Source organism: Oncorhynchus tshawytscha, linkage group LG09 (genome assembly GCF_018296145.1).
Source record: "Oncorhynchus tshawytscha isolate Ot180627B linkage group LG09, Otsh_v2.0, whole genome shotgun sequence".
Classification (NCBI taxonomy): domain Eukaryota; kingdom Metazoa; phylum Chordata; class Actinopteri; order Salmoniformes; family Salmonidae; genus Oncorhynchus; species Oncorhynchus tshawytscha.
The window spans coordinates 16,816,878-16,830,055 of NC_056437.1; the positions used below are offsets into that span (position 1 = coordinate 16,816,878).

Sequence of the window (13,178 nt, forward strand, 5' to 3'; positions counted from 1 at the left end):
CAGGGACTGTGAAGAGACACACATACGGACACAGAAACACATACAGTTGAAGTCGAAAGTTTACATACACTTAGGTTGGAGTCGTTAAAATTAGTTTTTCAACCACTCCACAAATTTCTTGCTAACAAACTATAGTTTTGGCAAGTCGCAGACAGATTATTTCACAGACAGATTATTTCACTTATAATTCACTATATCACAATTCCAGTGGGTCAGAAGTTTACATAAACTATGTTGACTGTGCCTTTAAACAGCTTGGAAAATTCCAGAAAATAATGTCATGCCTTTAGAAGCTTCTGATAGGCTAATTGATATAATTTGAGTCAATTGGGAGTGTACCTGTGGATGTATTTCAAGGCCTACTTTCAAACTCAGTGCCTCTTTGCTTGACATCATGGGAAAATCAAAAGAAATCAGCCAAAACCTCAGAAGAAAAATTGTAGACCTCCACAAGTCTGATTCATCTTTGGGAGCCATTTCCAAATGCCTGAAGGTACCACATTCATCTGTGCAAACAATAGTACGCAAGTATGAACACCATGGGACCACGCAGCCATCATACCGCTCAGGAAGGAGACGCGTTCTGTCTCCTAGAGATGAACGTACTTTGGTGCAAAAAGTGCAAATCAATCCCAGAACAACAGCAAAGGACCTTGTGAAGATGCTGGAGGAAACAGGTACAAAAGTATCTATAGCCACAGTAAAAACAAGTCCTATATCGACAACCTGAAAGGCTGCTCAGCAAGGAAGAAGCCACTGCTCCAACACCGCCATAAAAAAGCCAGACTACGGTTTGCAACTGCACATGGGGACAAAGATCGTACTTTTTGGAGAAATATCCTCTGGTCTGATGAAACAAGAATAGAAATGTTTAGCCTTAATGACCATCGTTATGTTTGGAGGAAAAAGGGGGAGGCTTGCAAGCCGAAGAACACCATTCCAACCATGAAGGACGGGGGTGGCAGCATCATGTTGTGGGGGTGCTTTGCTGCAGGAGGGACTGGTGCACTTCACAAAATAGATGGCACGATGTGGATGAAAAATTATGTGGATATATTGAAGCAACACCTCAAGACATCAGTTAAATCTTGTTCCCAAATGGGTCTTCCAAATGGACAATGACCCCAAGCATACTTCCAAAGTTGTGGCAAAATGGCTAAAGGACAACAAAGTCAAGGTATTGGAGTGGCCATCACAAAGCCCTGACCTCAATCCTATAGGACATTTGTGGGCAGAACTGAAAAAACGTGTGCGAGCAAGGAGGCCTTACACACCTGACTCAGTTACACCAGCTCTGTCAGGGTGAATTCACCCAACTTATTGTGGGAAGGTTGTGGAATGCTACCTGAAACATTTGACCCAAATTCAACAATTTAAAGGCAATGCTGCCAAATACTAATTGAGTGTATGTAAACTTCTGACCCACTGGGAATGTGATGAAAGAAATAGAAGCTGAAATAAATCATTCTCTCTACTATTATTCTGACATTTCACATTCTTAAAATAAAGTGGTGATCCTAACTGACCTAAAACAGGGAATTTTTACTAGGATTAAATGTCAGGAATTGTGAAAAACTGAGTTTAAATGTATTTGGCTAAGGTGTATGTAAACTTCCATCTAACCCTAACCCTAACCCTGTGCAAATGATAAGACACACACTCTACACATGTGCACACATGGACCTTGAATTGTAGATATGTGATAGTAGAGTAGTGGCCTGTGAGAACACACTTAATGTGTTGTGAAAAGTGTTATGAAATGTAATGTAATATTTTAAACTGTATATAACTGCTTTAATGTTGCTGGACCCCAGGGATCCTTAATAAATACAAATACTCCTGGCAGGCCCAGTTATTCAGGAAAGCTTACACATCTCTCCAAGTCCCGAGCGGCTATTCCTTGTGAACCTAACACTTCAATATAACCTAAATATGTCACGGGCATCGTAAGAAGTGGACCAAAGTGCAGCGTTGTGAGCGTACATTACTTTATTTCTAATGTCACCAACAAAACGACCGTGACGCTTAAGCGGGCTATAGTGCCACTAACAACGTCAACTACCCACACTGAAAGGAGGGAAAAAGGGCTACCTAAGTATGATTCCCAATCAGAGACAAAGATAGACAGCTGTCCCTGATTGAGAATCATACCCGGCCAAAACATAGAAATAAAGAAACATAGACAACAAAACATAGAATGCCCACCCCACCCCACATCACACCTTGACCTAACCAAATAGAGAAATAAAACGGCTCTCTAAGGTCAGGGCGTGACAAAATATTGTAGGCATACGCACCTTCATTTAAAATATAATTCCAGCATCTTCAAAATGCCTTGATATTAAGCAGGTTTCCATCTAGCCTTTTTATGCCAGTAAAGTAGCCTACATGTCAGATGAAAATGTCACAACATAATGGGAAACCATGCAGTTAAATTAGGTTACAGATTATATAAATTAAGATGAACTTTTAAAGGGTGGTGAAAGTGCACAGGGATTAGGTTGGCACTCCTTTCAATAAATATTGAGGTTCTTATTCTGGTGGCATGATGATCGATGCTTGGCTGCCATTTGACCAATAAAAACAATCTAACACTTTTGTCTATAGTAATCTCATCATGTAGTAGGCTATACCTCAACTGTAGCTGTTGGCTAGAGAGCACGTGCCCATACCAGAGTGGGCACAAAAGCTATACTTACTTAATAGTTTTAGTGACAGTAGGGCTAGAGTTGAAAATGCCATGGAAACCCATTTAACTTGTATTTTTTATTCGGTACATGGGAATTTAACCTCAAAAGTTATTTTTATGTGCACTATGTATTTATGCACAGACTTTTATCTGCAACAAGTCAACTGGATGGAAACACATCTCTGATGGGAAAATGGAATAGTGGACAGTAGTGAATCTCTTAACTTTACTGAACAAAAATATAAACGCAACATGTGAAGTGTTGGTCCCATGTTTCATGAGCTGAAATAAAAGATCCCAGAAATGTTCCATAAGAATAAAAAGCATATTTCTCTCAATTATTGTGCACAAATTTGTTTACATCCCTGTTAGTGATGTCATTTCTCCTGATATTTTCTTGATGTAGGAAATACATTGCAATAAATGTCATTTTTGCCGACCATTTTTGCCGATTAATATGAATGCTATAGAAATGCTAAAATGGGACATACATTGTGGCTTGATCATTCAGTAATTCCTAGAAAGTGTATATCATCAGTAAAAGATATTCTGAGCATCAACATAACTCCAACACACCTCGGGCCAGGGTGAAGCACTGAACACATGTATTGGTTAACCTGGTAATGATTACTATAGGACTACTAGCTACTCATGGTTTGTCATCCAGATAAAGTCAGTGAGAAACTATGGAAACCACGTGTGGACAGGATGAAGATGTAGAGAGCCCATTAGAGATAAATGAATCATTGAATTGTCAAACGGAGCCCTATACCATGCAGGTCTGTTTGAAATGTTCCCCTCTGTTGTGTGTGATTTGTGTTCCCCTGACATGATCATACTCAATAAGTATAAAACTATTGTTTTTCCTTCTGAATATTGCCTTGAAGAGACATCATAACAGCTAGCTGAATGAATGAACAGGGAGTGTGGTTGTAACAATAGTAATGTTCAACATTGGTCTTCACAAGAGCTTGGATATCTGCATGGTGCTACTGTTTGACATTTTGTTTTAAGACTAGAGACAAAAATGTGTGTCACTGTCAATAGAACCGAAGGGGGACTTTGACCAGAAATGAGGTCATTGAAGTTTCCCAAAACACTAATAGAGTATATAGACATTTATTACTAGGAGAAACACTCACTGTAGCGAACTACTGCAGTTGCCAATATGCCTGGAAAACCTACTTTTTTCCTTCTTCTCATCATATCTTGCCTCTCAAGTAAGCATACTTCTTCACCATTGAAATGTACTTTTAGTATGTATGGTTAATGTTGTATCACTATATCAATGACAATGTTTTGTCCAACAGATGTGCAGGGGGCAAATTTTAAGAAGGTAATGTATCCAGTTATTCATATTTTGACACAAAGAGTTAACTCGTTTTTCTTGTGTAACTGATCATAATGGTTCATTCAAATTAATTCAAACTGGGCGGAAAGACAAAGCTCACAACACTTAAACATCTTTCCTTTAGCCAGCGTGCTACAACTATCAGCAGCCTGGCTGTCCCTTCCACTTTGAGCCTGTGTGTGGATCCAACGGAGTCACTTACACCAACGAGTGTGTGTTGTGTGACACCGTAAGGTACAGCAAAGAAACACTATCAGTCATTGTTGTTATAAAAGGAGTTGTTTGGATCCTGATTATAAAGAGGGACTGAAGATGGAAAGTACATGGTTAAATCTAGTTGTAAAACCTTATGTTACCTGATTACTATATGCAAGTCATCTCTATCCTGCTGACTCCAATCAAACTGGTGAGAGTACAATGTCATTTATACTGACAGGGTCTAAGGAAATTGCAATTAATTTTTTCTCTTGCAGAGAAACCAGGAAGAAGATACTTATTGTCAAACATGGACCTTGTTGAAGAAGTCCGATACGGCAAATTCAACAGTATAAACCATGGCTGAAACACAAATAGTGATGAAAAAGAGCTGATTATTCAGAATAAATAAAACATGTACACTGACTTATTTTTTGATTTATTCATCTCTTTGTTGAAGTTGCACTCCAGGTCTGACAAAATGTTTCCAAACAGAATGTAACAAAATCATTGTACAAGAATACAGCAACAAATTAAGTGGCGGTAGGCATGGCCTGTGTGTCTTTCACATTTCAAATAGAATCACTAACACCTTCGTCGTGGGACATCAGTGTTTGCGTTCTCTGGTTTGTATTACATGAAATCAAAGTATATATGAGATTGCAACCACTGGTAACTTGATGAGCCTATGGATTCAAGTATCCATTTATTAGTCCTAGAAAGATGAATGGTAAACTCCAAGCATAATATACAGCAGCCTTCTTCTGAGAAACATGCTAGAGAAGTACCAGATTGGAACATGTCTCACACTTAAATGGGTGAGACAGTGAGAGAGAGAGAGAATGTGGGGAGGAGTGGCCAGTGTTTCCCCTACCACTACTAAGGACGGGCACTCGGCTAAGCTCTATTAACCCATGCCAAAATACAACAGAATTTGGCTTCAGCTGGTTTCAACTGAACAATTTCGTGTTTGCAGTCTTCAGTACAGTACGATCTTACAAAACTTTGCACTTAGCCCAGCCACCCAGCCAAAATCGCACCCTCCATAGTGAATAGGGAGTAGAGTGCCATGTGAGATGTGCCCTGGTGTGTGGGGTATTCCAGGCCAGGTGTGCCCTGGTGTGTGGGGTGATGTCCCAGGCCAGGGGGTGTGCCTGGTGTGGGTGGTCATGTGAGATGTCCCAGGCCAGGGGGTGTGCCTGGTGTGGGTGGTCATGTGAGATGTCCCAGACCAGGGGGTGTCCCTGGTGTGGATGGTCATGTGAGATGTCCCAGGCCAGGGGGTGTGCCTGGTCATGTGAGATGTCCCAGGCCAGTGGGTGTGCCTGGTGTGGGTGATCATGTGAGATGTCCCAGGCCAGGGGGTGTGCCTGGTGTGGGTGATCATGTGAGATGTCCCAGGCCAGGGGTGTGCCTGGTGTGGGTGATCATGTGAGATGTCCCAGGCCAGTGGGTGTGCCTGGTGTGGGTGGTCATGTGAGATGTCCCAGGCCAGGGGTGTGCCTGGTGTGGGTGATCATGTGAGATGTCCCAGGCCAGGGGTGTGCCTGGTGTGGGTGGTCATGTGAGATGTCCCAGGCCAGTGGGTGTGCCTGGTGTGGGTGGTCATGTGAGATGTCCCAGGCCAGTGGGTGTGCCTGGTGTGGGTGGTCATGTGAGATTTCCCAGGCCAGGGGGTGTGCCTGGTATGGGTGGTCATGTGGAGTGTTCTAGGCCAGGGGGTGTGCCTGGTGTGGGTGGTCATGTGGAGTGTTCCAGGCCAGGGGTTGTCAGTCAGTCTACTGGGTCATCTGAGCCTCCATGGCCTGGGCTGTCCACTCAGGAGCAGCAGCAGTGATCTTTTCCAGCAGGTTGTTCACCTGAAAACATAGAGACTGGATCTGCTTGTCCCAGGTGGGCAGGGGCTCCCGTGCTGAGGGACAGAGAAGAAGGGAGAAAGAGGGTTAGGTATCTAATTGAAAATAAATAACACAACATTTTAATAATAACATTTAAAAAAGCATAGGATTACATTAGCTAGAAAAGCAGAAACTTAAAAAGGAACCATGGAATCTTACGCTGACAGGAATTAACCAAGAGGAACCAGGCCCTAGCCTAGAGAGAGAGGCATTTCATCCTCCTAGAGCTAACTGAGCAGTGGGCATAGCCTTCTGTAAATAGAGGAGCCCATGCACAGCTAACGGCTAAGTACTCACTCTCAAAGTGGACGATTCCATCTATCTGGTCAATAAAGCCGTTCATGCGTCCCTCTGTTATCATCTGGGAGGCGATCTTCTCAGCCTGGGGACAGGGACAGACACACAGGGATAGTTCACTGGCATCGCCATGGCACACACACTATACTACCAACTACACATAGGAACATGTCAGTAACAAGTTAACAGCCCTGTCCAGAAACAACCATAGCCTCATGTGCTATTAGCCATACTGCTAAGTAGTGTTTGGTTTTTCTTCGGGACCCAAATTGAATCAGGTTGTTTCAGTCTTGACCCAATTTTTTGAGGTTCAAAAATACAATCTGAATGTTTGTATTTTTATGCTATATTGATAGTAAATGTAGCAATTATATGACAAGGGAACAACATTCCCACCTTTTTTGTTGTCAATAATTACATATTGAAATCAACTTATATTTTGTTAAATGCAGGTTCATGATAATTTCTACACACCTTCTACCTGGTTTTAGTTTTTCTTTTTACTCAGACACCCCTGACCAATCGACCCAAATTTGGGTCACAACCCACCAGTTGAGAAACACTGGCTTATGGTACAATCCTTTCAAGTCCCCATGAAGTGGGTAGTGGTAGGTACTAGGGGTTGTTTCTGGATCAGGCCAGTGAAACATGGTCAGATTCATTTCAGGCCAATACGACAAGTGTTGTTAAGTGCTAGTTAGTCTGTGTACATAACTACTGTAATATTTCACAATACAGCCAACATGTACAGGTAACTGCCAAAATACAGGAAACATGAGTAAATTAAGTATATTGAACAACAATTTTAAAAATGCAACATGCAACAGTTTCCACGATTTTACTGAGTTACAGTTCATATAATCTACATCTTTCACACCTGACAGGCGCAGCCATGGGTGGGCATAGGCCCACCCACTGGGGAGCCAGGCCCAGCCAAACAGAATGATTTTTTTCCCCCACAAAATGAGCTTTATTACAGACAGAAATACTCCTCAGTTTCATCAGCTGTCCGGGTGGCTGGTCTCAGACAATCCCGCAGGTGAAGAAGCCGGAAGTGGAGGTCCTGGGCTGGCGTGGTTACACGTGGTCTGCGGTTGTGAGGCCGGTCAGACGTACTGCCAAATTCTCTAAAATGCCGTTGGGGGCGGCTTATGGTAGAAAAATTAACATTCAATTCTCTGCCAACAGCTCTGGTGGACATTCCTACAGTCAGCATGCCAATTGCACGCTCAATCAAAACTTGAGACATCTGTGGCATTGTGCGGTGTGACAAAACTGCACATTTTAGAGTGGCCTTTTATTGTCCCCAGAACAAGGTGCACCTGCGTAATGATCATGCCATTTAATCAGCTTCTTGATTATGTCACACCTGTCAGGTGGATGGATATCTTGGTAAAGGAGAAATGCTCACTAACACGGATATAAACAAATGTGTACAGAACATTTGAGAGAAATAAGCTTTTTGTGCATATGGAACATTTCTGGGATCTTTTATTTCAGCTCATGAAACATGGGACCAACACTTTACATGTTGTGTTTATATTTGGTTCAGTATATATTGAAAGCAGGTGTTTCCACACACGTTTCCTTAGTTAATTAAGAAATGAACTTCCCATCATGCTTAGGGTCATGTATACCATGGCTAGAATAGATCTCAGTGACTTTGAAAGCGGGTTCCCAAAGGAGCATAGGGGTTTAAATTGTGTGCGTGTGTCAGTCACCAGATTTCAATCTAATTGAACACTTATGGGAGGTTCTGAAGCGGCAACAAGACAGTGTTTTCCACCACCATCAACAAAACACCAAATTATGGAATTTCTCGTGGAAGACTGGTGTCACATCCCTCCAATAGAGTTCCAGACACTTGTAGAATCTATTCCCAACGCCCTTAAAGTTGTCGTTTCCTTTATTTTGGCAGTTACCTTTATGCGTCAGCAGTAAATGTATGCATTACCTACAAATTACAATGTCTTTTGGTCTAACCCAGCCCAATGGAGAACTGTAGTGTAGCGTCTCACTCCCGTTATAATTGACTAACACCATCCCACTTGTCAATTCAATATGTACACTAAGTCCACTGTAACCAGACATGCAGTTCACAATCTTTCAACAACAAATATCTCATAGGTTTACTCTTTATTTGGACGTTGTAACCTGATGCACTAACACACAAACCAATGAGTAGTTCACATAGCTAACTCTACAATATTTTCAATTCAGCAGAGTTGAAAAAGTCATACTGGGGAGAATAGCAACAGAAACATTCTGTACTTGAAACATACTGTGGGATATAAGATATGCATGCAATAAATGATGGGGTAATAAGAATAAACTAAATATACAATAGGGTGGAATTCAGTTGGCGCTGTTCCATGATGATAGAACAGGAATACTAAGCTACCTTTCTAATGCCTGTATCATTAAACTTTAACAATCTCCACAGCTTTCCTATCATTGCAACACAGGCTATTTATTTGTACAGTACAAGGTTTGTTTTCATTAGAAACCTAATTTACTACTTACCACAGAGACAAATTACAGATCAATGTCTTACCTAGGTGCCCCTTATCAACTTGATAATCAAATAAGACTACAATTTCACATGGTTATGAGTAATGTATCCCCAATCCCACTACCTGGAGTAGCCTACTTCCCGAAATATGACACAATACGAGTCTTTAGGAATTACAAGGACACCCTTTACGTTAACAAAAACATCAGCCACAGCATTTAGCTGGTATTATAAGGGGAGTGCACATTCCGTTCTGATTACCTCTATCTTCAACCAAGAAGTTGCGAGAGAGAGAGCCAACAAGGCTTTATTTCACTATTTTAGTTGTGTATTTTTGGTTTCACACCCCATTCATTAGTAAAGTAGTGATTATGTTCCCTACCAGACTGCATCTGTAACCAGGGACCTCACCATGGAGATAATCGTCCTGCACAACAACATGTATATTCAAAATACAAGCCTTCTAGGTAATGCTGCTGCTTTAAAACTGACACTTCAACTTTCATAATAACAGACCACAAAATATTATTCTGTTTATATTTTGGGATAAATACTGCATGTCTGTGAAAATACTATAAATCGTTTTTTTTATTTTTTAAACTTCAACCTCTCATACTAAAGGTGTTGGTTGTGCCCTCAAACGCTACATTCATCATAAATTATATCCCGAACTCTTTCCCTGAAAAGTGATTTTCTCCATCAGATACCTAATGTCTTGAGGAATAAGATGATATGCATACACCAACTATCATTCTTGATAACAAATTAAAGAATTGTTTAAAACGTACCTGATTTTCAACATTTACAAATACACTAAATTAAAGGACGCATTACCAAAACCCTAGACCTACCTACCTACACCCCTCCGGGAAAAAAACGTACGCCTGTGAAAGTGCTACTGAGTCTTGTATGTTGAAATCCATCTTACCTTAGCGGGAGGGATCTCCAGAAGCGCCCCTAGCTCTTCAAACGTGATGTTGTTGTAAAGTTTGCTAGCAGACAGCAGGTTGTGTTCAATAACAGCTCTGTCCAATATGCTGGAGCCTAAAAACAGAATCCCACAGTAATGCAGCAGAGCATATTTTCTTATTACACAATCAATTAAATAACTAGGGACAATGGAGAGAGGCTGAGTTGGGAGACTGACCATCCCCAGTGGTGGCTTTCTGGTGGGGCATAAGCATGGCAGCAAACTCCTGCAGCTGGTTCCCCCTGATTATGCGGTCCAGGTACATCTTCTCTAGGATGCCGTAGGCCGCCAGCTGCTGACAGCGCTCGTCTTTAAACAGGGTGGCTAACATACGGGAGCGCTGCTGGCCTGGAGAGTAAAAGGAGAGAGGGAGGGAGAAGAGAGAAGGAAGAGGGAGAGTGAACTTTACTGTTAATACCTTGCAATCCAAATATAGTGCAACAAAAAACTGGAGCCAAAAAAGCAACGACACAGTTAGAGCTGCTTTGACTACACACCTTTCACAATGTTGTGAAAGACAATAGACAAACCAGTGGCAGGTACCTGCTGATGCCAGGATGGTGCAATGAAGAGCGTGCTTCAGGGCCTCTAGACGCTCTGTCTCGTGGACGATGGACTTGTAAGAGAGCTCGTTGTACCGCTGTGCAGCCTCGATAAACTTCCTCCTGTAGTCCAACACTCTGGCGTAGCACACTTTGTAGTGGACCTGTAGCTGTTCGTTGGTGGACTCGTTCTGGAGCAGAGAGGCTCTGTTGATGTAGGCCTCGGCCTGAACAGGGTCATCATCCTCCAGGTACAGACGGGCGATCTTCAGGTACGTGTCCAACTTATAGTCTACGTTGTACTGCCTGACCAAGAGGACAAGAGGGTTTATAAGTTGAATCAGACGTGTTAGTGCTCAGCTAGAACCAAATTGTACACTCCCGGCGAGTCGCGCAACATTATATTGGGAAACACTGGAGTAAATTGACTTACTTCTGTCCTGTCTCCAGAGGAATGCCCACTAGAACCTGAGCAGCGTTTCTCCAGTCCTCCTCCTTCTCATAGATGGTGGATAAGTGTTGTCTGATGGAGGCCACCTGGGGGTAGACATGGGATTTAAACATAGGGTAGACATTTGTGTTATTTATTTCAAACCAGTGTCTAGGCTAGATCTGGGAAACCAGGTGTGTGCAATGTACACAGTACTCACCTGTTCTTCAAATGAGATGACCCTGGGCTGTATCTTCTCTAGTGTGAAGTGGTAAACTGACTTGGCTGTGCTGTCAGGAAGACTGGGTATGTTTGTGCAGAAGTCTGTCAGCAGCTGTCTAGAGATCACTAAGCTGACATTCTCATTGACCACTGCAGGACAGGAGAGGATTAGTTAGAAAGGATATACAGTAATGTGATTTATGAGTAATGATTGTACAAAGGAAAAGGGGGACTTTATGTAACAGGTGAGTAAATGGTAAGCAGGATTTATTCCATCCTGTACTTTATACAGGATACATACTTGCTTCGACAAATGCTTTTAATGATTCCAATTGTTCTGCATCTGTGAATTGGATGGCCTTCTCCAGAATCTGTCGATATCTACAATTGATCAAACAAGGGGTGTATTAGCTAGCTAGCTATCTTAAATGAAAAATGATATTCATGACTTGAGAATTTACAATTATTTTCAATTACAATGGAAATGGAATAGCAAGCCTGCAATACCAAATGCAAATCAAAAGCCAAATACAGTTAGTTAGCTATATTTAGCTAGCCATCTACATTACTAAAAGCCATAGCTAGCTGACGTTAATAAACTAAACTGTAGCTAATTGACTAGTGCACACTGTTGACAACACAATATATTTGGCAATCATTTTATCCAGACACTGTCTAGCTAGCTTGCTGATAATTAACATTAGCTAACATACCGGTAGATAACGTTAGATACATACAGTACCGGTAAAACGTCTAACCTATGCTAGCCGCAGTGTGATGCTATTGCTAGCTAGCATAACTAGCATCGGCGGGCTGCTCATTGACACTTTTATAATTCCCTGTAAACGTCACACTCAGGTCTAAAGTAATGTATATCTCCACGCACATATATTTTCATCCATTTTGGCCAATACATACTTTCCAGCGAGATCTTTGTGAGATCCGCTTGAATTCATAAGTTGTGCAAGCTCCTGTCTCACTCCAGCCGCCATTTTCTCCGACGAAGTGTCAACGAGAATTATCAGCCGACAAGAGGGTATGCTGTCCACGCTACACAGGGAACGCCTAGAAGGTCCTCCAAGACTTGTAACATATCTGTACAGCAGATTTAGACGTTGGTCTCTAAAACAGAGATTCGTTTGCTCTTTAGACTTTTCTGATATTACTATGCAACAGCGCAACGTCTAACAACGTTTTACTGAATAAAAAGTGATTTTCATGTCTGTATTTTCCAAATAATCAGACTCTGTGCCTTGTCACGTTTTATGCTTAGGCAGCTGTCATTTTCTTATGTTAATTAACACAGGTGTGATTTAAAAATATATTGGTCAACCTTGACACAACACACCTTAAGATAGATAGAGCCCATACAGTATCTGAACAACTAAATGAGACATGAGAAAAGAATGACTGCATGCCAAAACAATGTGACAAGGCACAAGAGTAATTGCTAGCTGAAAGGTAAAAAGCTAGCTCTTAAGTTATAACCCAAATGGTACCATATTCCCTATGTAGTGCACTACTTTTGACATGGTTATAAGTGTTACACTTTATAGGGAATAAAGTGCTATTTGGGACAGACGCTTAGATCGGGTGGCAGGTAGCCTAGTGGTTAGAGCGTTGGGCCAGTAACCTAAAAGGTTGCTAGATCCAATCCCCAAACTGACAAGGTAAAAATCTGTTGTTCTGCCCCTGAACAAGTCAATTAAAACGCTGTTCCTAGGACGTCTTTGTAAGAATTTCTTCTAAACTGACTTGCCTAGTTAAATAAAAGGTACAAAAAAATAAAATCAAAATGTATTTGCTGAATACAACCTTACCATGAAATTCTTATTTACAAACCCTTAACCAACAATGCAGTTAAGAAAAATATGACAGTTAAAATATTTACTAAATAAAAAATAGTAACACAATATAATAACGAGGCCATATACAGGGGTACCAGTACTAAGTCAATGTGCAGGGTACAGGTTGAGTGTGGTAATTAAGGTAATATGTACATGTAAGGGTAAAGTGACTATGAACAGATAAACAGCGTGTAGCAGTGTGAAAAAAAAGCAATGCAAATAGTC

The 13,178-nt window shown here is 41.4% G+C and overlaps 2 protein-coding genes across 3 annotated transcripts; one reads left to right on the top strand and one right to left on the bottom strand.

Annotated features, from left to right (window-relative positions):
- The first annotated feature begins 3,782 nt into the window (after positions 1 to 3,782).
- Positions 3,783 to 4,661, top strand: LOC112257451 (trypsin inhibitor ClTI-1). The gene is made up of 4 exons (XM_024431008.2): positions 3,783 to 3,909; positions 4,000 to 4,025; positions 4,165 to 4,274; positions 4,514 to 4,661. The coding sequence occupies exons 1-4, from the start codon at positions 3,858 to 3,860 to the stop codon at positions 4,557 to 4,559; spliced, it is 234 nt and encodes a 77-aa protein (XP_024286776.1). The 5' UTR covers positions 3,783 to 3,857; the 3' UTR covers positions 4,560 to 4,661.
- LOC112257453 (COP9 constitutive photomorphogenic homolog subunit 4 (Arabidopsis)) lies at positions 4,656 to 12,176 on the bottom strand. Of its 2 annotated transcripts, XM_024431009.2 has the most exons (10): positions 12,025 to 12,176; positions 11,408 to 11,487; positions 11,105 to 11,256; positions 10,888 to 10,991; positions 10,456 to 10,760; positions 10,090 to 10,260; positions 9,871 to 9,986; positions 9,325 to 9,369; positions 6,431 to 6,515; positions 4,656 to 6,147 (listed from the first exon to the last, which is right to left on the bottom strand). In XM_024431009.2, the coding sequence occupies exons 1-10, from the start codon at positions 12,096 to 12,098 to the stop codon at positions 6,014 to 6,016; spliced, it is 1,266 nt and encodes a 421-aa protein (XP_024286777.1). In that variant the 5' UTR covers positions 12,099 to 12,176; the 3' UTR covers positions 4,656 to 6,013. The 2 variants fall into 2 exon arrangements, with proteins under 2 accessions (XP_024286777.1, XP_024286778.1); XM_024431010.2 differs by lacking the exon at positions 9,325 to 9,369 and having other exon boundaries at positions 12,025 to 12,172.
- Between the last annotated feature and the right edge of the window lie 1,002 nt (positions 12,177 to 13,178).

Coding starts and splice junctions, on each gene's coding strand:
- LOC112257451 (XM_024431008.2), top strand. CDS start 3,858: ATGCCTGGAAAACCTACTTTTTTCCTTCTTCTCATCATATCTTGCCTC. Junction 3,910..3,999: donor CATCATATCTTGCCTCTCAA/GTAAGCATACTT, acceptor TTTGTCCAACAG/ATGTGCAGGGGGCAAATTTT. Junction 4,026..4,164: donor AGGGGGCAAATTTTAAGAAG/GTAATGTATCCA, acceptor TCTTTCCTTTAG/CCAGCGTGCTACAACTATCA.
- LOC112257453 (XM_024431009.2), bottom strand. CDS start 12,098: ATGGCGGCTGGAGTGAGACAGGAGCTTGCACAACTTATGAATTCAAGC. Junction 9,370..9,870: donor TGGAGATCCCTCCCGCTAAG/GTAAGATGGATT, acceptor GTTGTTGTGCAG/GACGATTATCTCCATGGTGA. Junction 6,148..6,430: donor TGGAATCGTCCACTTTGAGA/GTGAGTACTTAG, acceptor TCTGTCCCTCAG/CACGGGAGCCCCTGCCCACC.